Below are 24584 nucleotides of genomic sequence, written 5' to 3' on the forward strand. Positions count from 1 at the left end.
CCACAGAAAATATCTTGCGATGATTCCGAGATTGGCGAAATACACGATTATTATATTTTTAAGTGTAATAAATTCGCATTATCATGTACAATGTAATAAATTCGCATACGCATTCTCTCTGAAACCACTGGTAGCTTAAAAAAACGACAATTCACCGTTTAATGTTGAATTTAAACAACCGTCCACTGTACAGTTATAATAACTTTTTGTTTTGTTTCTCCATTATTGCACAAAAAAGTTCACAGACGCGTGTCTCAAGCGGATGGCACTCGCGCTCGCACTGGTCCCAACTGGTCCGAGATATCGTGTCCGTGAGCAGTGTCTATGTGTGCGTTGCTCGAGCGCGCTTTGTATGTAGGTTGATTTCTGTACCTATCTGTTTTGTGGTTTTGATCTCAATTTACCACTATGATTATGTCGACTTGAGTTAATATTGATATCGAAAACCTGTGTAACCTCTGCCTTATTATAATAATAAATTTTGGGTTTATCTAGGTTTTTGAACTAAATATCATTGTAATTCCGACTTTTCCGCCATTAGTTATCTGGGTACTACAATTAACAAAAGACGTTATTAATAAATGAAAGCTATACTAGTTTGTCGGTTGTCATATGTCGCTACGAAAGATTTTGGAAGTCACCCTTATTGCCAACTGACAATTTTTTTTATTATGAATGGGCTTACTCATGGCCACAGACTAGCCGAGGCGTAGACGTGGCCTATGGATCTTTTGCCTGATAACCTCCCAAATATTATCTTGGGAGCACCGTTAGGTTTTCTCGGTAACACGTGGCGAAAATGTCCATTTTCTTAATTAGTAGATGTAGGATTGTAGGTGTGTTACTCGTAGTAGTTTCTTGTTACAATGTGAAAATTGTGATATTTCTATGGACTGGGTTAAGATGGGGCAGATGTGGGATGAAAAAAAATCCGTGAAAATCCCATTTGTAGCAACAAGTTGGTAGTGAGAGGTGATAAATATCAGGGATAAGAATGTATCTTTCATGAAATCTATGTTTACTATTATGCTTGATGTAAAGTTTAATAAAGTAGTCTTGTCTTTTTTGGTTATACGTAGTAGGTGTTCAATGTTCAAGTCAAAAGACAGTTTTATTGGAGAATAAATAAAAATAATGCAACATCATGTGTTTTAGAAGTGGGCTAGGTACTCTTTTCTATCAGGTAACCTGTTTTGTTGACAACCGTTGTCATGCCAACAAAATCACAGCAACCATTTAAATGCAGTAGGTTGTTCGTTTTGAATTGTTCCTAGTTTATGTATAGTTAAATAATTAGTTAATTACACTTAAATATTGCTATTCTATTTTCATACGGATCAAATTTTGTAAACAAATCAAATCAAGCGAAGTCGCATGGAATAGCTATTCGCTTGGCATTTTGTAAGATTCTCACGTTCATTTCAATTTGCAAGGATAGTAAGTACCTAAGTAAATTAATGGTTTTCCAAGCATAGCACGATTCGCCGTATCAATTTAATTTTAACCTAAGCAATCATATTTATGGTTCAAAATAGATTGGTCTTTCGTGAAATGTGACTTGTCTTCAAATTAATCACCATAAAACTATCAACGGATTTTTCATGGTGGAGAATCTGCGCCTCGTTAAATAACTAGGCGCAGATTCTCCTTCCATGAAAAATCCGTTGATAATTTCAAATATTGCATTGATATGAGCACACTAAAATTGCAACGTACGCAGTCATAAAAAAAATTGAAATGTCAGTAGATTTTTGAGTCTGATCCGATTGGCCTCGGTTTACTAGGTATATTTGGATTTGTTGAGGAAACCTTCTAGATACTACCTGGAAAAGGGTTAACAAACTCTTGCCAAACTCCCTGAGTTCACCTTTTAAAGACTTTTCGTGTAGTGGCAGTTTTCTGGCACGACGGTAATTTCTTATGAAGATGAGTTCTACTTAACTCGACTAATTTAGGTACCTAATAGTACCTACGTATCAAAACATATATAGGTATGTGTCCAGTCTAGCTAGATCAATCACGGTTATGTCGGACACAACACGAGCGTAGTAGGTGAGGGTCCTACGACCCTTGCCGTAGGTAGGTAGTGGGTACTACTACTAGATATTTGCTCGTCAGGGATGAATGCTTAGTCCTGTATCTCACGTATCTGTATACAACGAGCAAAATATGTTAATTCCCTAACGACAATCGGTCAACCATATATTGTCTAATATGTCTGGCATAAACGTGATGTTGCAAATGTAAACATTTCTCAGTGATCTTTCACAATCATTGTACTTATAGCTGCATAGGTGCTTATTATTTTGTCTGTAGCAGCACATGAATGTGTAAAAAAAAGAACTTTTTAAATGTAGTATGACGATAATCTAGCTAGAGTAAGTTGCATGAAATGCGAAAATAAATAAATTTTATCCCCCTACTCACAATTTTTTTATTTATCATCAAGTTGTGCAATTAAACATTTAAGAAACAAATTAGACTGAAATTTAAAACCTACAGTGTCTTCTTCTTCTTCTTCTTCGGGCGCGCGCGAGACGGCCACATTACAGCTATCTCTTACATTACACAGCGCATACAGCACTTTAGTGTAGGGTTGCCATAAGTGTGGGGGCTCAGACCGGGATATTTAAAGAAAACCGGCCAAGTGCGAGTCGGACTCGCCTTCCAAGGGTTCCGTACATTACACAATTTTCAACAATGTATATTTTGATGTGAAACGTGAGTGAAATGTTTAAAAAAGACCCGTATGGGACGATAAAAAACTAAGTAATAAGTCCGAAGCACGCTTGACTGCATATTTCTAATAGGTTTTTCTGTCATGTATAGGTAAGGAACTATTTAGTTTTTTTTTTTAATTTTAGTAGTTTTGGAGATAAAGAGGGAAGTGGTAATTTTTTGTCTATTTAATTAAACTACTTCTAAACTATTAATCTTAAAATTATTAATAAAATATATTTGAAATTCCCACAGCTCTATCACTTGATATATAACACCATATAGTTTGCAAAACTTTGTTTATTAACTGTCTCATTTAGTCCCAATAAGTGCCCCCTATGTTTAAAATTCATTTTATTTACGTTACATGTCCGTCTTCGGGTTATAGATTGACATAATATATGTGTACCAAATGTCAACTTAACTGTCACAAACAATGTAAGTACCTAAATGAAAACGCGAGCGAAGCGAGCGCGAAATTTTTTCGAGATAATAGTAGGTAAATTTTTAGGATTTCGTACTTCAAAAGGAAAAAAACAGAGCCCATATAGGATCACTTTGTTGACCGTCCGGCCGTCTGTCTGTCTCAATGTCCCCTACTAAATAACTATGATTTATAAACCGGGACAATTAGCTTATGGGCCGGGACACCGGGACATCATGCTTCAAACCAGGACATGTCCCGGCGTACCGGGACGTATGGCAACCCTACTCTAGTGATTCTAGGGCGTCTCGGATCCGTATCGGCGATCGATCTATTTATTACGCGTTGCGTTTTGTCACCTTTATGTGAAAGATTTTTTGTTAGTTCTTATAAATTATAAAATAATGTAATTATGTAATATGTATGTAAGTTTCGCAGGTAGATAATTGCCTATGGAGCTTCCCGATATGGCGAGTATTCTATAACAATGCGTACATTTTGCTCGCTTTGGTTTTGTCTCCGTAAAGTAGTTCGTTTATAGCCATTTTTTTTAAATAGGTCAATCAAGTTAAAGTCACCAATAGTCCGTAAAAAAGCGATTACTCACCAGCACTAATACATTATCAGAATATTGCCATAACGAAACTATTATTTACACTTTTCACAATTTAATTTAACTAGTAGTTCGCCCCGAACTGTGAACTCGCGGTTCGCCAAAAAGATCAATTGAATGCAGTGCTACTTAGTCCGAGATGGGCATTTCTTAATGTATTCCTGATTCCACGATTACTTGAAATTACTTTGTAAACTTTTATGACATAGTGCATGGCAGCCATTTTGGAATTCAAAAAGGTCATCATTTTCGAAATCGAGGCCCCCTAAAACCTATAAAACGACATCCATGACGACTTTTATGACATAGTGCATGGTCGCCATGTTGGATTCCAAAATGGTCATCATTTTCGAAATTTGCGCCCCCTAAAACCTATAAAACGACATATATGACGACTTTTATAACATAGTGCATAACCGCCATTCTGGAATCGAAAATGGTCATCATTTCCGAAATCTGCGCCCCCCAAAACCTATAAAACGCCATCCATGACGACTTTTATGACATAGTGCATGGCCGCCATTTTGGAATCCAAAATGGTCATCATTTTCGAAATCGGGGCCCCCTGAAACCTATATAACGACATCCATGACGATTTTTATGACATAGTGCATGGCCGCCATGTTGGATTTCAAAATAATCATCATTTTCGAAATCTGCGCCCCCAAAACCTAAAAAACGACATCCATAAGGATTTTTATGACATAGTGCATGGCCGCCATCTCGGATTCCAAAATGGTCATCGTTTTCGAAATCTGCGCCTCCCAAAACCTATAAAACGACATCCATGACGACTTTTATGACATAGTGCATGGCCGCCATGTTGGATTCCAAAATGGTCATAATTTTCGAAATCTGCGACCCCTAAAACCTATAAAACGACATCCATGACGACTTTTATGACATAGTGCATGGCCGCCATTTTGGAATCCAAAATGGTCATCATTTTCGATATCTGCGCCCCCCAATTAAAACCTAAAAAACGACATCCATGACGATTTTTATGACATAGTGCATGGCCGCCATCTTGGATTCCAAAATGGTCATCGTTTTCGAAATCTGCGCCTCCCAAAACCTATAAAACGACATCCATGACGACTTTTATGACATAGTGCATGGCCGCCATCTCGGATTCCAAAATGGTCATAATTTTCGAAATCTGCGACCCCTAAAACCTATAAAACGACATCCATGACGACTTTTATGACATAGTGCATGGCCGCCATTTTGGAATCCAAAATGGTCATCATTTTCGATATCTGCGCCCCCCAATGAAAACCTAAAAAACGACATCCATGACGATTTTTATGACATAGTGCATGGCCGCCATCTTGGATTCCAAAATGGTCATCGTTTTCGAAATCTGCGCCCCCAAAACCTATAAAACGACACCCATGACGACTTTTACGACATAGTGCATGGCCGCCATCTTGGATTCCAAAATGGTCATCATTTTCGAAATCTGCGCCCCCTAAAGCCTATAAAACGACATCCATGACGACTTTTATGACATAGTGCATGGCCGCCATCTTGAATTCCAAAATAGTCATCATTTTTGAAAAAAATCTAAAATTAAAAAGACAATATTATAAATGTGTAACAAACCGAGCACTTTCATTTGATACCTAACTCGACCATACTTTCGTTGAATAAAAGTGACCAGAATAGCTTTTACCTCTCACAAATGGCTTTTTAGCATTTTAAGCTCTTCTAGCTCAATAACCTCTTGTTCGAGCCTGCTCAAAATTTAATGACTAAAATATAATGCCCTCAACTACACGTTTACCCAATTTAATTTAAATTAGAACGAATTTACTTAAGTTCTTGAGTATCAAACTATCTTCTGACAGTTCAGCTTAAAAACATCGAAATGCCGGGACGTGCCGCTAGCCAGCCGCGTGATCCAAGTCGAATGTAAGAACTTCGCTTCGCTTCGCTCGCTCGTTCGACTATACTCGTATTTGCAATTTAGTTCAATCAATCTTTATTAGGGATGTACCGACTACCGACTAGTCGCCGACTAGTCGGGAAAGCCGACTATCCGGCCACATTTGTAGTCGGCGATTAGTCGGCGACTAGTCGGCAAAAATGGCCGATTAGTCGGCACTTTATTAGTGAAAGAAAAACGGAAAGAAAGAAACCAACAGTCAATATTTACCATATGTTTTATGTCTATTTTACCAAAATACCTATTCAAGATGTGAAAACTTTTTTCATATAAGTAATTGACCGTTTAATCGTTATCGTATGGTGGTGGGCTGGTGTTTTCCTCTACAGGTCGATCTCAACTGATTCTCGTGTAATTTCATGGCCAAGTTCTATACTTAAAGGATTTTATTATAATTCAGTTTTTTTTTTGTAATTGTGGAGCCATAACCATGGGGAACTATTAATTTTATTGTAAAATTTAGAGACATATAAACAGGCCATGTTGCTCGTAAAGACGCTGACCACAGGGAATAGGTTCTTAACTGGCGACTACGTACGAGAAATAGAGCCTTGGAAATACCTCCTACAAGTTGTACCTGCTCAGGATCGCAAAATAAAAAAAAGACAGAAATTGAACGAGGATTCTTGTGATAGGTCTTTGAACCTGTAGAGAACACCTTTTAGCCAAGCTAATATATGAATAGCGCAACCAAAAGAGCAAAACTATTGTTTTTCACCTGAACTTATACGAAAGTAATGATCTGGCCGACTAGCCGACTAGTCGGCCGACTAATCGGCCATTCGAGCGCCGATTAGTCGGCTAGTCGGCCAAATCAATAGTCGGCACATCACTAATCTTTATAAACAACTCGAATTTCTACAGTCAGTCTCGATATGCACTAATTCACAATTAAATTAAAGGATAAACAAGTATTAACTCGTACTTAGTTTGCCGCGAACCGCGAAAGTCAAGCAAACTATCAAACATTTCACAACAATAATAATAAACGGTTTTCTTTTCGTCAAATTCAAAATCGCAAATAAATTACTCCATTTGACCGCGTCCTTCTTGTATTATAAGAAAACATTTTAAGCTCTACGCGGACGCATTAGAGTTTTAAATCTATTGCAGAAAATCATATTCGTAAAAATATTAGTGAGTGACAACTTAAACCGCGGCGATCGGCCGAGCGGACCTATTAGTAGAAGAGCCGGCCGCAAATTTTCTAACCGACTTGATACCACGATGAAATGCACAATGGTTTCCCATAAAAATGATGCTAAGTCCGAATTCGATAGTCTGCCACGGCGGAACTTGCCGAAAGTACGAAAAAGAAGGCCACTTCCGGTGCCAAAAAAGGGGGTTGATTTAACCCATCTGATACCGAAATAATAATTATGGCAGCAGTTAGAAATTTACATGTAGACCCATAAAAGCGAAGTCTGCCAGTATTTTTTTTGCCGGAAGTGCTTGGCAGACGCTCTCAAAGGTGGCCACCGGGACCCCTAATTTAACCCATCTGATACCACCATGAAACCAATTCCAGTCGGTAGGTATGAACCCTCATGTCAGGAATATATAAGTCTGCCAAGGCTTTTCCTGCCGAAACACCTTGACAGACGGGATTATGTGAGCTAGGTAACCATCGGTTACCGTACACTAACCCATCTGATACCACCATGAAACCAATTCCAGTCGGTAGGTATGAACCCCCATTTTAGGAATATATAAGTCTGCCAAGGTTTTTCCTGCCGAAACACCTTGGCAGACGAGATTATAAGCAAGATGACCATAGGTTGCCGTACACTAACCCATCTGATACCACGATGAAACCAGTTCCAGTCGGTAGGTATGGACTATCATTTCAGGAATATATAAGTCTGCCAGGGCTTTTCCTGCCGAAACACCTTGGCAAACAAGATTATGTTAGCAAGGTGTACATCAGTTACCCTACATCAACCCATCTGATACCACCATGAAACCAATTCCAGTCGGTAGGTATGAACCCCCATTTCAGGAATATATAAGTCTGCCAAGGCTTTTCCTGCCGAAACACCTTGGCAGACGAGATTATAAGCAAGATGACCATCGGTTACCGTACACTAACCCATCTGATACCACGATGAAATCAAGTCCAGTCGGTAGGTATGAACCCTCATTTCAGGAATATGTAAGTCTGCCAGGGAATTTCCTGCCGAAACACCTTGGCAGACGAGATTATGTTAGCAAGGTGTACATCAGTTACCCTACATTTACCTATCTGATACCTTGTTTAACAAGTCCAGTCTGCCAAGTCAAGTCTTCTAACGCCTTGGCAGACTTATATATTCTTGAAATGCGAGTTCATACCTATCGACTGGAATTGGTTTCATGTAACTGATGTACATCTTGCTAACACAATCTCGTCTGCCAAGGTGTTTCGGCAGGAAAGGCCTTGGCAGACTTATATATTCCTGAAATGAGGGTTTATACCTACCGACTGGAATTGGTTTCATGGCGGTATCAGATGGGTTAGTGTACGGTAACCGATGGCCATCTTGCTTATAATCTCGTCTGCTAAGGTGTTTCGGCAGGAAAAACCTTGGCAGACTTATATATTCCTCAAATGGCGGTTCATAACTACCGACTGGAATTGGTTTCATGGTGGTATCAGATGGGTTAGTGTACGGTAACCGATGGTCATCTTGCTTATAATCTCGTCTGCTAAGGTGTTTCGGCAAGAAAAGCCTTGGCAGACTTATATATTCCTGAAATGGGGGTTCATACCTACCGACTGGAATTGGTTTCATGGTGGTATCAGATGGGTTGATGTAGGGTAACTGATGTACACCTTGCTAACATAATCTCGTCTGCCAAGGTGTTTCGGCAGGAAAAGCCCTGGCAGACTTATATATTCCTGAAATGAGGGTGCATACCTACCGACACCGACTGGAATTGGTTTCATGGTGGTATCAGATGGGTTAGTGTACGGTAACCGATGATCATCTTGCTTATAATCTCGTCTGCCAAGGTGTTTCGGCAGGAAAAGCCTTGGCAGACTTATATATTCCTGACATGAGGGTTCATACCTACCGACTGGAATTGGTTTCATGGTGGTATCAGATGGGTTAAATTAGGGGTCCCGGTGGCCACCTTTGAGAGCGTCTGCCAAGCACTTCCGGCAAAAAAAATACTGGCAGACTTCGCTTTTATGTGTCTACATATAAATTTCTAACTGCTGCCATAACTATTATTTCGGTATCAGATGGGTTAAATCAACCCCCTTTTTTGGCACCGGAAGTGGCCTTCTTTTTCGTACTTTCGGCAAGTTCCGCCGTGGCAGACTATCGAATTCGGACTTAGCATCACTTTTATGGGAAACCATTGTGCATTTCATCGTGGTATCAAGTCGGTTAGAAAATTTGCGGCCCGCTCTTCTACTATATCCGAATGGTTCCGAAGATAGCCGAAAGCATCGCAGAGCGAGAGCGAGCGAGCACTGAGTGCGAGTGCGAGCGAGATAACAAAGCAATGATGGCATGGCGAACAAACATGACACTATCACAAGTGACATTACACATTGCGCGCTCCGTGCGTAGACTTGAACTGACCGTTCATATCGGCGAGTCAATGTATTTGGAATTGAATCCATTTCGCGCGCTTCGGCCGGTCGTTGACGCTCGCGCGCTCGGTGCAGCTCGCGTGATGTTTGAAGTACTGGTTGATTTCGCAGAGAGATACGTAATGCCATATTACGTGTTCGAGATATTATCTCATTTGTGATATTACGAGCATTACTTACACATGTCTACCGCGTAGCCTACCGTTTTCCCGCTTTGTAGACAAAAGCACCTACGAAGAGACAACGTGTTAAGTTTGCAGCAGTACCGTAAAATGGTCCTACTTTACTCCAAAATTGGCTTCACTTTCAGGAAATTTTGAATATTTTTTAAACTGTTCATTATTTAAATATTTACACAAATTGAATATGAAGAAGAACATTTCATGTGACATATTTTATCGGTAAATCGACTTTATGAAATGTTGTTTTATATAAAACGAATCTCTGAATAAAGGGCACAAGATACCCATTGTTGGGGGTATTTTTGCTCCTACCTATAGTTCACTCAGGGGTGTTAAGTTACCCCATTGTGCGCCAAATTAATAGGTCCCGCCAAGAAAAGTTGATTATTTTTATGATTAAAGTAGCAATTCAAAAAATATATACAATTTCGTTTATCTGAGTATATAAAAAATAATATAGAAAAAAAGCGCTGGCGGCCTAGTTTTTCGGAACTTGAATGTACGAAATATCATTTGATATTTGCCAGTCGCTTTTCGGTGAAGGAAAACATCGTGAGGAAACCGGGCTAATCCCGATAAGGCCTAGTTTCCCCTCTGGGTTGGAAGGTCAGATGGCAATCGCTTTCGTAAAAACTAGTGCCTACGTCAAATCATGGGATTAGTTGTCAAGCGGACCCCAGGCCAGGCTCCCATGAGCCGTGGCAAAATGCCGGGATAACGCCAGGAAGAAGATAAAAAATAATATAGATATGTTTGGATATATTGAACGTTAAGTTTTTTTTTTAATAGGAGCAAAGTAGGACCATTTTACGGTCGTAATCGAAATTTGACCACAACTTTATTGTTAGGGCTATTGTCGATAATTTGCAGAGCACATAGCTATGTATTTCTGAGATACGTAACAGATGTCTGCGACAAAATGATTTTTTTTTCTTAAGGCGCTCTTATACTTGAGTTTTACGTTTCCGAGGGGGTGAAGCAGACGAGTGGTAGAACAGGCGGGCGGGCGCCCCAAGCGCCCCGCCGCACCATTCCCGCGCAGCACGCCTACATCCTTATTCTGGCGCCATCGGTATTCTGAATATTCTGATTTGTCAGTTCCGGGATTTTTTCCGGCAATTAATATCGAATAAGGTTTATTGGCAAATTCGTATTTTAATGAGTACTTAATGAAATTATATACAATATGAGAGTATACCCCGACAAACTAAGAACCTAATCAAATTATACCACAATTAAATTGCAATTATAGGTTGCACTTCGGGGAGTGTGCCCAAGAGCTACACGAGCTCATTCCACCGTCCCCATTCTACCATCGGACTTTTAGACGCACGGCCGGTTTCCATCCTTACTTGGTAGATATTCCACCAATTCGCACGAAGCGCTTTGCTTCTACTTTCCTTATGCGCACTGCCAAGGAATGGAATTCCTTGCCGGCGTCTATATTTCCGTGTTCTTATAATCCGGCAACCTTCAAATCAAGAGTGAACAGGCACCTTCTGGGCGAGCTCGCTCCATCGTAGGCCACGTCTACGTCTCGGCTAGTCTGTGGCCATGAGTAAGCCCATTCATAATAAAAAAAAAACCCTTATTATGAGACAGAAATTAGTACTTACCTTAAAAATATAATAGAGTTAGACCAAGAAAATTCTGCAACGATTTTGATTGCACACGCAGTGCAAGTGCTATTTTGAACGACAAACCTTTATGAAATTATGATTAACACTTGCACTGCGTGTGCAAACCAAATCGTCGCAGACTTGGTCTAATTCTAGAAGTCAATTTCGGGCAAGTAGGTATTGAAAATAAGGAAGAATACTGTAGTTCGTTTTTTTTAGCATTAGAAAGTACTTGAAAGAAGGTAAGCGATCTTGACATGTCTTTTAATTGAAAAGCGCTTTTTAAAAATCAGTAACTATTACTTATGAAAGCTTATTTTATATATTAGGACTTTTATTTTATATAAAATCAATCAACATTTGGCATGATGTGTCACATCCCCGTAGCTGCAGGCGTCCATAGGCTATGGTGAATGCGGGTCGTTTGCTAGCTTGCCACCAGTGTGGTATATAAAAACAGCATTTTTTGGAATAAATTTCCATATAGCACGGTACGGACTTGGCGGAAATAAGGTAGAAGTACTAGTGCTCAACGCTGCACTAGTATTCGACACGGGCACTTTATGTCAAAGTGACAAGAATTAAATTTGAATACAGAAAGATCGTCGCCGTTAAAATTTAATCTATATTACTTTGACATAAAGTATAGTGTGTAGCTTTCAAATAGAGCTCAACGGCTAATCCTATTGTCTATTGTCAAGTAAAACCGCACGTGCTACTTACCTGCAAAAATTATTTTGCCTTAATTATTTTATTTGGCACCTGAGCCCGGGCTAGGCCAACGTTCAAAAACCAGTGTAGGTGCGCTCTCCGATAACGCGTCTTTGTTACGCATCTCGATGACACATTTTAGACTGGTTCTGCAGTCTTAAGTACGTATTTTTTATCAGGTGGTTGTGGCACGTAGCACGAGCGGTTTTACTTATCAATAGACAATAGGATTAGCCGTCGAGCTCTATTTGAAAGCTACACACTATACCCATGTCGAATACTAGTGCAGCGTCGATCACTAGTACTTCTACCTTACCTAATATTAAACACAAAACCATTTTAGGCATTTTTCGACCACTTCCCTTAAAACGCATGTAGGTAACTCGGAAACTAAAAGCGGTGAAATGGTTACCACCATACACTAAACACTCCCACATAGGTATTTGAATCCCGTACACAGATGTTTAAAAATGATTCAATTTGATTAATTTAATAGCCTTTAATAAAATATGTTTACACAATTTATCAATCGTGACTGAATTCCGGATTGGTTAGATGGGTGTGTGCCTTTGCTTCCCAAGTTGTTATAAAATGACAATATGACGGGCGAATGTCTGAAATGTCACAGTAATTAAGAATTATTTTGCTTTTCTTGCTGCTTTTGTTGAAAAACATTGTGTGTATAACATATTTGCATATTTATACAGTGGTTATCCATTTTATCAAATGTCCACTAAACTAGCATAGGTCCGACGCTGGCAGTGGCCACGGGCGTACTGGCGCGGGGAATGGGCGCAAGGTATTGCCGCGTAGGGTGTAATTTAGTAGGCAAAAGTTGAATTCATAAAATTATGAATGAAAGGATTAACGTATCGATAAAAAGACCAGCAATAACGAAGATTTACTTAAAAGCTATCGAATGAGGTAAGTTTCATATCCATTTTCGTCGTAGTACTTCTAAAATATGGATCAAAAGACAGCTTTAAGCATGTTTTCAACGTAAGATTATATCGAGAAAATAATGAGCCGTTGTGTTTCTGACAAGCAATAACGTAGTTCAAGGACTAAAGTTATACATACTAGAAAATAATGCATGAAATCCTTGTAAAAGTCTGTAAATATGGTTACAAAACAGCGCATTTTACTACACACCGCGCCTTAACTGTCCACCTTAGGTATGTATTAACACTTTCAGTGCCACGCCTCATTTGTCATTTACAATACAAAATTAAGACAGAAATCGTGTTCTTCGTAGTGAAGTGGCGATTTTATATCATGTCCAATAATTAGAACTGACCGTACGATTCAGTTCTCACCATAAAAGCAAACATGGGTGTAATCAACTAAATTAAACTCAATTTAATAGGTAAAAATTTATTAAATCAACGAGTGCAGAGCAGAAATCTTTGTACAAATTGCTACCTACTCCCGATCCGATTTTAACACAAACATGTGAGCTGATTCATAAAACCTTTTACACTTACTTATTGGTAAACCTATTACAAATAAAAGTTTTGTATGAAATACTAACAAAACATTAAACAAAAATAGTGCGTGTCCTTATTGCTTTATTTCATTTTTGCTATATTTTCTATTTTTAAAACAAAACAACTAACCTAAACATTAATTACACTAAAGTCCCTAGTCTTTAAGCAGTCGCGCAAGAACCGGCTTCGAATGTTTTACATCAAATTAAATTAACCTTTTAAACACCGTAGTCTGATATTTAAGACATACCATATCGAGCTCATTTTGCCGCAGTCTGATAAACTCTAATTTTAAGCGGTTAAAGGGTTAACAAAGACGGAAATAGTTTGATGTGACGAAACTGAACCTGCTAAAACCTAAGAGTTATCCAACATTTTTTCGCACTAGACGGCAATACTGAAGGTCAAGAGGCTACCCACGGATAATTTTAGACCCGGAGTGTTACATTTTGCTGATTGATCCTTATCACCGAGCAGCGAGACAGGTGATCTCAGGAGACTAGAGAACACTATCCGAAAGAGAGTATTAAACCAGAGGACTGTCACACACAAGCCAGTTATTTTCGCAAATGTGACGTTCCACGGAAAAGGTACATTATGGCGGTCGGCGTTTACGTCACGTAGCACCGCATTAGTCTTGGAGCGTCGTTAATAATAGAGTAAACGCTAACCGCCATGAGGTACCTTTATCCGTGGAACGTCACATATTGTTGTTCGTCACGTCATTATTGTCAAAATCAAAACGAGATGCAATCCTTTAGTTTGACTTCTCTTTCGGTCACACTTTTTAGCCATAGTATTTACTCCGGAATAAATATACCTACGTGCCTACCGCGTACATATAAAAATCAGGTTTCGATGTTCGCGGTAGGCGCCTAGGCACTGGCTACAGCGTAAATTTTTCAAAAAACCCTAATTTGTTAATTGGAAATAAAAAAAGTCCTTTAAGTTTTGTCGCGTAGTTATTCGAAAAAAAACTGTTAATTAATTCATTCTAATCACCATGACAGCACTTGAGAAAACTACTTTTACACATCTCAGACAAATGAGTGAATCTTACTCCTGTAAACCATAAAAAATGGAATAATTTCTTTAAAAATCATTTACAATCCTTTTCGTCATCCAACCCACTATTTATTAAATCTACTCTACTTTTTTCTTCCCAATGTGATTTTGACGCATTCATTACATTCATCATTATTTTCATTATTCAACAAAAGTAATGAAGCAAATAAAACAAGCTTGAACAATCATAGACAGCTGAGCAACCAACTAGCTAATGCAACTAAATAAGATAAAGGCATGTTGCTAGGTGCGCTCATCTGATATTTTTTCTGTGATTTCTATAATACTCCAGTTGCCCCTAGTATATGTTGTTTTCAAGTAAAAGGTACCACATTGTCGCTTGCCATATGGACGCCCTGACAAGTTATTCGTATATACAAGCAAATTTCGTCTTTATGATACCTTTCTCTTGAAAACTTCACAAATAATCACTAGTATTCTTTCAATTCATAGGTTAAAATCAAACAGGTCACCTTCAGGTTAAAGATTCGTATGGCGCGTCAATAATATTCTCCCGTATTGAATATCCTAGGAACGTGGTGCTAGTCCCGCCGGTGGTCGCGCGACGACGACAGATGCGAGCGGCTGCGGCGCGAGTCGCGCTCGCGGTTGCGGTCGCGATCGCGGTCGCGCGACCGCTCCCGGGAACCTTCCCGCTTGCTTTTGCTGCGTGATCGACTCCTCCTGTTAATAAAGTGTCACTTAGTAGTCTCAGAAGTAATACGAGAACTTAAGATACTTTCCTCAATGTACGACATTGTGACTTGACAGTCAGAAATTTTTAGGTTCCAGAACGTTTATATTGAAAACAAAATCATAGTACTCTTTTTATTTTTATGCAGGTAGGGAAAAATCAAGAAAATGTACGCGTTCGTTTTATTTAAAAGGCATTCCGCGACGGTCTGCCCTCTCGCAATGCCACTGAGACCCACCCACAGCCTAGTATATCTACTAGTATTGATGAAACGAAACTTCGAAAGCAAGTCGATTAGGTTTGTTCAAACTTTTGCTTCCGTTACATCGACTGCGAAACTTTGTCTCACTCTGGATTATCTGTCTACCGCTCTTAGTAATGCTGATAAACCACAAAGGTCTGTGGAGTCCTTTACCGTTGCAATCCATGATTGATTAGATAGCATCATAATGCTGCATTTCAGCACGGTAGCAGCCTGTATGACCTTGATTATCACGAAACGATAGTGTTGACTTACTTGCGCTCTCGGTCCCGCTCGCCTCGCTCCCGCTCGCCTCGCTCCCGCTCGGCCCGCTCGCGCTCGCGCTCGCGGTCGCGGTCGCGGTCGCCGCGCTCGCGCTTGTCGTCCTTGCGGTCGCGGTCGCGGTCGTCGCGGCGCTCGCGCGCGGTCTCGCGGTGGCGGCGCGCGCGGCGGTCGAGCTCGCGGCCGCCGACGTAGTGGCGCCGCCCGCCCCCGCCCCCGCCGCGCTCGCGCTCCGACGCGCCGCGCTCTTCCCGCCGCGTATCTACGTTTTTCTAAAAAAAAACACGATTTACAGGATGTTTTCTCATATTCACAAAAAAAATTAAGCCGCCGGAAATTTAAAAATTTGTCGTACTCGTAAATCGAGGAATTTATTTCGGCGCCTATGATTCCAGTTAGTTCAAATAGAGTGTGCGTTGAAGGCCGTTTGGAAGGTATTCCTCCTTGTGGCTTAATATAGAAAATTAAACTTAACATTCACACTCCACGCAATAGACAGGGAACTTCTACTCGCTCTGTTTCATTTTAACGATCCCTATTTTGTCCTCTAGTTAGAAAGACAAACTTAAAAACACATGCATTTATATACCTACGAATGACTGACATGCTGTCTTTTTACTTACCTTCAAATCAGCAAGCTTCTCACGAATAGTGATAAATCCGAGATGCAATTTTCCTCCAAAATGATCGGCGAGCCGTCTGTCGTTGTCGTGTATGCCGAGATAGGCGGAGCACACCTCGCAGACGCGCAACTTCTGTTGCTGGTAGGACGACGCCGGCATCGAGTTGCGGTATTCCTGTTCCGCGACTGCTTTCTTTTTACGCAATTCGTCTATCTGTAATTTCACGAAATTATTAGTATAGATAGACCCACTACTTCTAATGATTCTTCTTTTCTATGCCGCATGTAGGTTACTACTGGTATTTCTGTTTTCTTTTGTATTGTCTTCTTTTATTGAGGTGTGCAATAAAGAGTATTTGTATTGTATTGTATTGTATGGTTTTATGGTTTACCGAAAAATCAAAACATATTCTAAATACTTAATCAAGTTGTACATTACATTTGAAGAAGACTAAAGTCCAATCAAATTTGAAAATTCAATCAGAATGCCCATTTGAACCCCAGGCGGCGAAGGAATTTGCCGGACCTCGGACGCCAGGCGATCGCCATTATTCAAGCGACATTGAACTTTATGGAATCCCGCGTAAATCCCTATTGCATTGCATTCGCGAAGCTGACGGCTGTAGCCGTCGTTGGCGTTCTTGGCAAGATTTTCCGATGACGGCCACAGCCGTCTGCGGCTGTCGAAAGGTTGAAATTCTATTGACACATAATTGGCCAATAAATCTTACTATGGAAGAGGGTTAGGTTAGATCAATGTAAGAGTATTATTTTTATAAATTACGGTTACCAGCGTTTCAATGTCAGGCAGAGAAATCACGTCATAGTAGTTACGATTACTCGATTAGTGACTATGAATTAATGAGGTCAGTCTATAGTAATACCTTCTCATTTACGCCCATATGGGCGACATAGAAGATATGAATTATGATATCATTATTCATAAATTATCGCATGCAAAAATAATTGTACACAGATAATAAAACGATTTCTCTCAAAATTAAACTGTTAATTTTAAAGTTAGTATTTTGATTAGTTTAAAAACCATACAAATATTTACGATAACAGCACAGTAAGCCACACCTCTCCCATCAGTTTGACGCTCTCTTCCACCATACCCTCCTCTCCCAGCGCCTCGGCCCTCGCCAGTTTCTGACCGATCTGCTCAGCGAGCTCATGGACAGAGTTAGCTTTCTCGGTCACTTCCGCGGACAGTTCCTCTTGGGTTTCGGCCAGGCGCTGCTTGGCGGCGTTAGTCCGACGGTCACAGTCCGCTATGAATGCCTCTAAGTGCTCCGTTGCCTTTATGAGTACGGAAAACGGATTAGAAAATCATGGAAAAACATTTTTGAGTAGATATCCGTTTTTATGTCATATATATAAATGTCAATGTAGGTACGTACTTTTTATATTTGTACTCACATAACTGTACCGCGATCTTTTAACTTGCGAGTGTAGAATGTGGTATAATTGACTATATTCTTCTAAAAGTATATGGAAATGATTTTGACACAACCATTTTATCAATTTGGTTAGTTATTTCAGAAATGATAATTAAAATATAAGACTAAGTTTATTTTCTGTAAATTAAGCTAGTACTTACGTCAATGTCGTAGAAATAATCTTTGGTCTTTGACGCTAACTCATAATCCGCCCGCAGCGCCAGATCATGTATTTTTGGACACTCACCTAGATCCATTCGCTGCAAACGAAACAAGTCAACCCACGTAAATAAATTAATTCAATAATATGATCATCCCGGTTATAGAGGGCACATTGAATATTTCAAATAATTACCTATAATCACATACAATAATCAATATAGAGATCTAAAGTTTAGCCCCCTTATTCATAAAACTTTACGAGCCTGAATAAAATTAGTCAAACTATGTTTCATCCCTTTCTTAGAAATACATTAAGTCAAAATGACAGATAAAGACAAACGATTCACAGCTCACAGGTAATTCAGACTTGTAATGCGTTCATGAATAACGTCATAGATCCTGTACTCAAATGTTTACAAAAACAATATATTTCACTACACTGGTTGACACCTAGTGTCCTACAGTTGTAATAGTACATTACGATACAAGTGCGGAAAATTTCTTTTTCGCACGTGTATTGTACAACGTTTTACAGTACATAAGGACCTTTGAATATTTGACATAGGCACGTATTGTCCTTAATCCGGTGGTAAAGTAACACCATATGTACTGTAAAAATATTTTTCTGTATAGTGTCAAACAATGTAGTCATATAAGTGGCCATGTATTTAGGTACATCTTTTTCCAAAAGCGACAAATTCTATGGCAGTATTCAATCACCATAACAGTATAAAAAAAAACAAATACCGAAACTTCGCAACGTGCGAGGAAGTAATATGAGTGTGATGCACACCCTCCCAATGGCGCCCCACAATCAATGGAATTGAAGTATTAATTAAGATGAAGTTGTCAGTCAGATATAATTTTAATCAATTTTTTTTTATACAAAGGGTTAATGGTATACAAAAAATAATTGGAAAAAGATGCCCACTGCAATTACATATTCACCGAGAAACAATTGACTTAAGTCAGATAGACCAAGTAGAATACTGTCAATCTCAAATGAGCTTGATAGTTCTTAAGAGTTTGATGCAGCTTAAATATTGAAAATATTAATTAGTATTTATTATGATTTTATTTCAACAAAAGTGTAGGACTTATTCTCAGTGAATACATATTTTATGGTCAAAATCATAAACAACATATCAAGATTGTCACTGGATATTAAAAAAAAAAGAAAAATACAAACACCCACTGCCAGTCAGAGGGATTCCGTCAAATCATTATTTTATTATAAACCATAGACAAAATAGTATCAATATGCACTAAAGAAAAATACAAAATATGTAAGCCAAGATTTTTAAAGCTAAAGATAATTGCATATGATGCAATTAACAATTACTCCAGTCATTCCAGACTATGGCACCCAAGAGCACCATCTACTTTAGCTATAGTCTGTCAAGCAAAGTATGTCAGTAGCAATCTTCAGCAAAGTGAAGGGCAACACTCAAAGAGCAGTATCACGCTAAGAAAAGCAGCAATGTACATCAAACCAAAACATATAATTATCATAACCTTGAGTTTTGCATTATTTACGATTAACGAGCATGATTGTACATTGTAGGCACATTGACTTTACTTAAGTTCATGCACAATCTTATTAATAGGGTTAGACCAAGAAAAGTCTGCAGCGATTTTGATAGCCCACGCAGTGCAAGTGTTATTTTAAACGTCAAACTTCTATGAAATTATGACGCATAAATAATTCTTGCACTGCATTGGCGATCAAAATCGCTGCAGACATTTCTTGGTCTAACTCTATATTGCTATTAAATGGTGACAACACAAATTTCTTTTGAAATAGCATTGATCCAGAATGTAAACAATGTAAACAAATGATGATGGCTGTCATTCACGATTCACATTCCACTAGTATAGTGGTAAAACACAGATGACACGCGATTTTGGAATTAATCGAAAACAGTGTTGCTAGCCCGTGATTTTTCAAATTTGCCGCCTTTTGCTACTGACAAGATTTGCTTGACCAAGTATATTGTCCGTTTTAGGTTTGATACAAAAACCACTGGCAGTGAATGTAAAATTTTTACATGACATAGAAAACCCCTCCAGCACATTTTATAAACCATTTGATAAGTTATTGTTGGAATAAAATACATACAATCCACACCATCAGCTCGCGCCTGGCACACCCGACGGAAAATGACAAATATTATGTACTTACAAATCATAGTGGAAACACCCAGCCATTACAACTTAGATCCTAATTTGATGACTAAACTGATTGAATATATAAATATTATATTTTAACACTGCTGATATCAAGATATATTAGATTCATTACATTGTTATTGTAAAAGTATAAAAAAGGAAAATTTACATAAAATAGAACAATGTAGGAAAATTACGTGATTAATTTAATTCTTTTTTTGTAGGGTAACCTAGCTGTCCATTTTACATTTAAAATATTTTAATGACAATTTTAGAGGTTTTTTCATGCAACCATATGTTTTCTTTTTCTAGCCATGTATATAGCTCAGTACGTACCCAATGTAGTTAGAATATCACCAAATTGCTCTCACCCGGCTTTACAATTTGTTCCTAAAATTTTACATGTACTCACCAAAGCAGCATATGAACCGTTGAATTTTAATCAATTTTATATAAAGCCCGGGAGACTTATTAAATTAAACCTTCTTAGCAGTAAGTGTACAATCAGCTAACTATAAATGTTTATACGTACATCTTGGTACTTACAGAACAGCCTAACTCATACAATCTATCCCTCATCTGTTAAGTATTGTGATGAGCAATAAAGACTAGTGTTGGGCATTTTCTGAAAAGCATATTTCACCACAGTTAATGCCACTCCAATAGATGTTTCCAGAGGTACTACAGAATCATGGCAACAGACGAAATAGGAAGGGATGAAACTTGGCAGTATACACATTGGGATGATTGAAACAAATACTACATAATAGTAAATAATACAAGCTGGCCAGTCAACGGAGTCAATAAAAAAGCAGCTAAAATATATACTCATCCCTTTCTTTGGACTGATAATGGTAAGGAATGCGACCAGATAAGTCTCATAGCTGTTTTCTAGTGACTAAGTTGGTTAACTCAACTATAATAACACCACAAAATTGTGTCTACATCGCATAAATAATCCCATTGCATATTAAAATAGAACACTTCAATCCCATACAGCTATTACATCCTGAATTCCTGAATTATCTTTAGCTTGGGAAACAAAATAATAAAACATGTAATAATGAAATTAATTAACATAATCTTGTGACAATATCAGAGATTCAGTATGTGCAGCTTTCCCTTGGAACACAAAAATAGCATATTATAAAACTTACCGTTGAAGATAGAATTTCATGTGGGCAACATTGTAGTAAAAATGATTTGCACACAGAATCATCAAAAAACTTGACCCCATGCCTGTCAGCTTCACCTGGAAGTAATGAAAATTCAGTGGAGTTAACATAGTCAATTACAAATAAATGGAGATACATAATATCAGCAGTCTGCAAACTACGGCTGAAGCCTGCTGATCTGGCCCTCGAAGAGAAAGCAAACGCTTGAGCATGGTGCATAAATATACAACTTACTGCTCCACGGTATACAGTACGACAAACCATCCGAATGCAAATGCTCAACGCGGCTTCAGCATTCCGCCGAGGCCGGCTGGATGAGGCCGACATACTAGTACTACGAACTCCCGAAATAACAAATAAATTAAATTGCTGTGCTAGTCAGACTAAGTATAACTATTACTTAACAATTAAAACGAATATAATTACCATTGCGAGCTGTGCCCATCAATTGATCCAACATCGCCCTCATTTGCTCGTGTGCAGACATTCTGAATGCTTGTTGCGGTATGAGCTATTCAAAAGTGTGAACTAGACTATAAAGTCTAGTGAGTTACGAGGCGCTCCTCTAAATGAAATCGTCAGGCTTTTCACGATTATAACTTATTATTTATAATTTTAAAAACATCCTCGCAATACAGCCAAATTAATATTGAATAGTTAAACAAGATGGCGAAACGCGACGTCACATCAACACAGATAAAACTAAAATAGGGATGTAACCCAGCAACAGAACATGGCAGTGTCGAGTTTAGCAGCGTATAGCTTGGCGAAAAAGTATTCTAAATAACGCTACGTATGTAATTTCTGTGTTTTCTGTAGAGTCCATTAGGTTTTTTTTTTCAATGGCAATATTAGTTTTCTGTCACTGTCATATTCATATATACGTCAAGTCCACTGTCAAGTCGAGTCGACAAACATTTGTAAACAACCATGAAACAACCAAAGAATTATAATTAAAAATATCTAAAATAAAGTAGAATAATTAATTATAATTTAAATATAGTGAACGACGAGTCTTACTTGCTGGTTAGTTACAGATAACTATGTGACAACAATGTTACAAAGAACTGTACGAATATTTCTTCCAGCATTTCTGTCGAATCTGAAAGATACCATTTATCTTAAAGGTTATTATAGTGTTTCGGAGAATACCGTTGTAGTTTATTTTGTGGAATATTCTAACATAGAGTGGAAGTATAGTGGAAATCAGGAAGATGTTATTTACGGATTCTGGAACCTAACAAAAAAAGAGAAGAATCTAGACATTTTAAAAAACATTATTGTTTTTACTTATCAAAGTCATGCTCCGATAAAACACATTACAATACATGGGCGCCCAATGGACTTTACAAATAACTGTATATTGATGCTGTATGAATACGATAAAATTAAACACACAGAAATTAAGTTTCAATCAAATGAAGAGTTAATGCATCTACAAAGTTTGATACAAAAACATAGGAATCAAATTGAAATCTATGAGGAATTATATGAGCCACTTTTTGTTCCTCCCTTTTGGTTGTCATACTCCATGGTTGGCCAGCATGTTTGTAATTATTTCAATTTGGCTCACTGGTTCCTGATTAGTGTATGTAGAAACAAAAAGGTAAACAACGTTCTGAAATCTAAATATAATTATAAAAAGCAGTAACCCCTATCCCACATCACAGAAAAAATACATAGATTTCAAAGTTATTTGAACTTTATCTTAAAATAATATTCTAAGGTTAAATTATAAAGTATGGGATAGGAAGAGTTAACATCATCATTTTTTAAATGTTGGTATGTTTTTTCATTATGTTGTTTCAGATATCAATAAAACAAGGCAATCTCGTATTAGCAGTCCTTGTTGATATTCTTCTAGGGTATCTTGCCCTCCAATTTGTTATGATAAATGAAAAAGAACTTAGTGACATGTTGATGAACATGCTTGAGGTATGTACAAACAGCGACACTCCTAACTGTACATCGATGGACCTTATTACAAAAGGCATAAGGCCCACCAATGTACAGTTAACAATGTGGGTGATGGTACCCATATAAATATTTTAGGTTTACTTACACTATGTATGTTAGACATTATAACTGCAGATATGTCCTATGTGACAAAATATCAATATAATTTGACAAAGGAACCTGCAATCTAAATGTTCGGGTCATTCCCACTGGCCACCACCAAGTTGTTACCAGTGGTAACAAATGAGATTTTTTCCTGACCTATCCCCAGTAGTAACTTGAGATTTTTTTCCAGTAGTTACCACAACTCAATTTGATGGTAAAGAAGATAATTCTCTAAGATGAAAAAAATAATTCTCATATATTAAATACCACTAGTAACAATTTGGTGGTAACTAGTGGGAATAGCACAATTTTTCAAAACTTGGACCCACTCCTATTCTGGCTAACAGAGAAGTCTGTGTATTGTTTAATAACAAAATTTACTTATGTGAGAAATTGTGTTTCAGAACTTAGTCAACTCCTTGTACACATTATTAAAATGGTTGATGGGTGCTCCTGCAGGTCTAAAATTAAACACTGCATTCAATAAAATGCTTGGAAAGTATTTCTCGTACCATATACAACTTTGGTGGCTATTTCTAGGTAAGCTAATCAATTCATTCTACTAGTAAGGCAAGTGTGCCGTTTATGGTTACAGGCAACACCATTGGCGACATCCATATAGTTGCGAGTATGATTTTTGACTGTTATGAGTTGACCATGATATATATGAAGGTAAGATTATCAGTTCAATGGAAGGTCTTTTCTTCATATATTATTATATGGGCCAATTTATTTTACTCTGACTACATTCTGGTAGGGAATGTCAAATGTTATTTTTTCGTTTGTAGAACTCCTAAATGACCTTACTCTGCATTCTGCATGTGAATTATTGAAAAGTATAACAAAGATTTCTCTTTTTTTTCAGAGGTGACAGGTGAAAAACTGGAAGTCATATTACAGTTATTTCACTATATTGGATATGCTGGGATTACGTTTCAAGCTGCTATAATTTCAGATATGCTATGCATAGCAACATTTCATTCATACTGTATCTATGTATATGCTGCAAGGTAATAAAAAATAACAATTTACAGATGTAGTGTACCTATAATTGTTTTCCATCGTATATTCTCGGAAACGTTCGTAATTGTCATGCTACTTCAGTCAACCTCAGTACTTTTTGGGCTAATGACTGAAATAGCAAGACACGTTCGTACGTTCCCGTGAAAATACGCAGGAAAATAATTATGCACTACATCTGTACCATTTTGTACGTAGGTGTAGGTACTATGTGTATTTTGAACTAAAATTATATTTGGATGGGTTTTATTAAAAACTTATATCATCGCCCACACTGTTAACTGTAGGTTACATTGGTGAACCTTATGTCTTTTGTAATAAGGTCCAGTGATGTACAGTTTGGAGTGTTGCTTGCATGGCTTTAAG

General features: G+C 38.1%; 2 protein-coding genes across 2 annotated transcripts in view; one reads left to right on the forward strand and one right to left on the reverse strand.

The window, feature by feature from the left end:
• Positions 1 to 24584, forward strand: part of LOC134667257 (phosphatidylinositol N-acetylglucosaminyltransferase subunit Q) — a 59381-nt gene that overhangs the window by 33217 nt on the left and 1580 nt on the right. The window contains exons 2-5 of the mRNA XM_063524594.1: positions 22175 to 22743; positions 22947 to 23072; positions 23603 to 23738; positions 24064 to 24208. Of these exons, the coding sequence (XP_063380664.1) occupies positions 22192 to 22743; positions 22947 to 23072; positions 23603 to 23738; positions 24064 to 24208 (959 nt within the window). The 5' untranslated portion in view covers positions 22175 to 22191. The remainder of the gene's footprint in view (positions 1 to 22174; positions 22744 to 22946; positions 23073 to 23602; positions 23739 to 24063; positions 24209 to 24584) is intronic.
• Positions 13157 to 21812, reverse strand: LOC134667262 (putative RNA-binding protein Luc7-like 2). Its single transcript, XM_063524599.1, has 7 exons — positions 21564 to 21812; positions 21120 to 21214; positions 17793 to 17891; positions 17273 to 17491; positions 16191 to 16403; positions 15562 to 15839; positions 13157 to 15034 (listed from the first exon to the last, which is right to left on the reverse strand). Exons 1-7 carry the CDS (start codon positions 21622 to 21624, stop codon positions 14893 to 14895), a joined length of 1107 nt encoding a protein of 368 aa, XP_063380669.1. The 5' UTR covers positions 21625 to 21812; the 3' UTR covers positions 13157 to 14892.

Source organism: Cydia fagiglandana, chromosome 9, assembly GCF_963556715.1.
Source record: "Cydia fagiglandana chromosome 9, ilCydFagi1.1, whole genome shotgun sequence".
Classification (NCBI taxonomy): domain Eukaryota; kingdom Metazoa; phylum Arthropoda; class Insecta; order Lepidoptera; family Tortricidae; genus Cydia; species Cydia fagiglandana.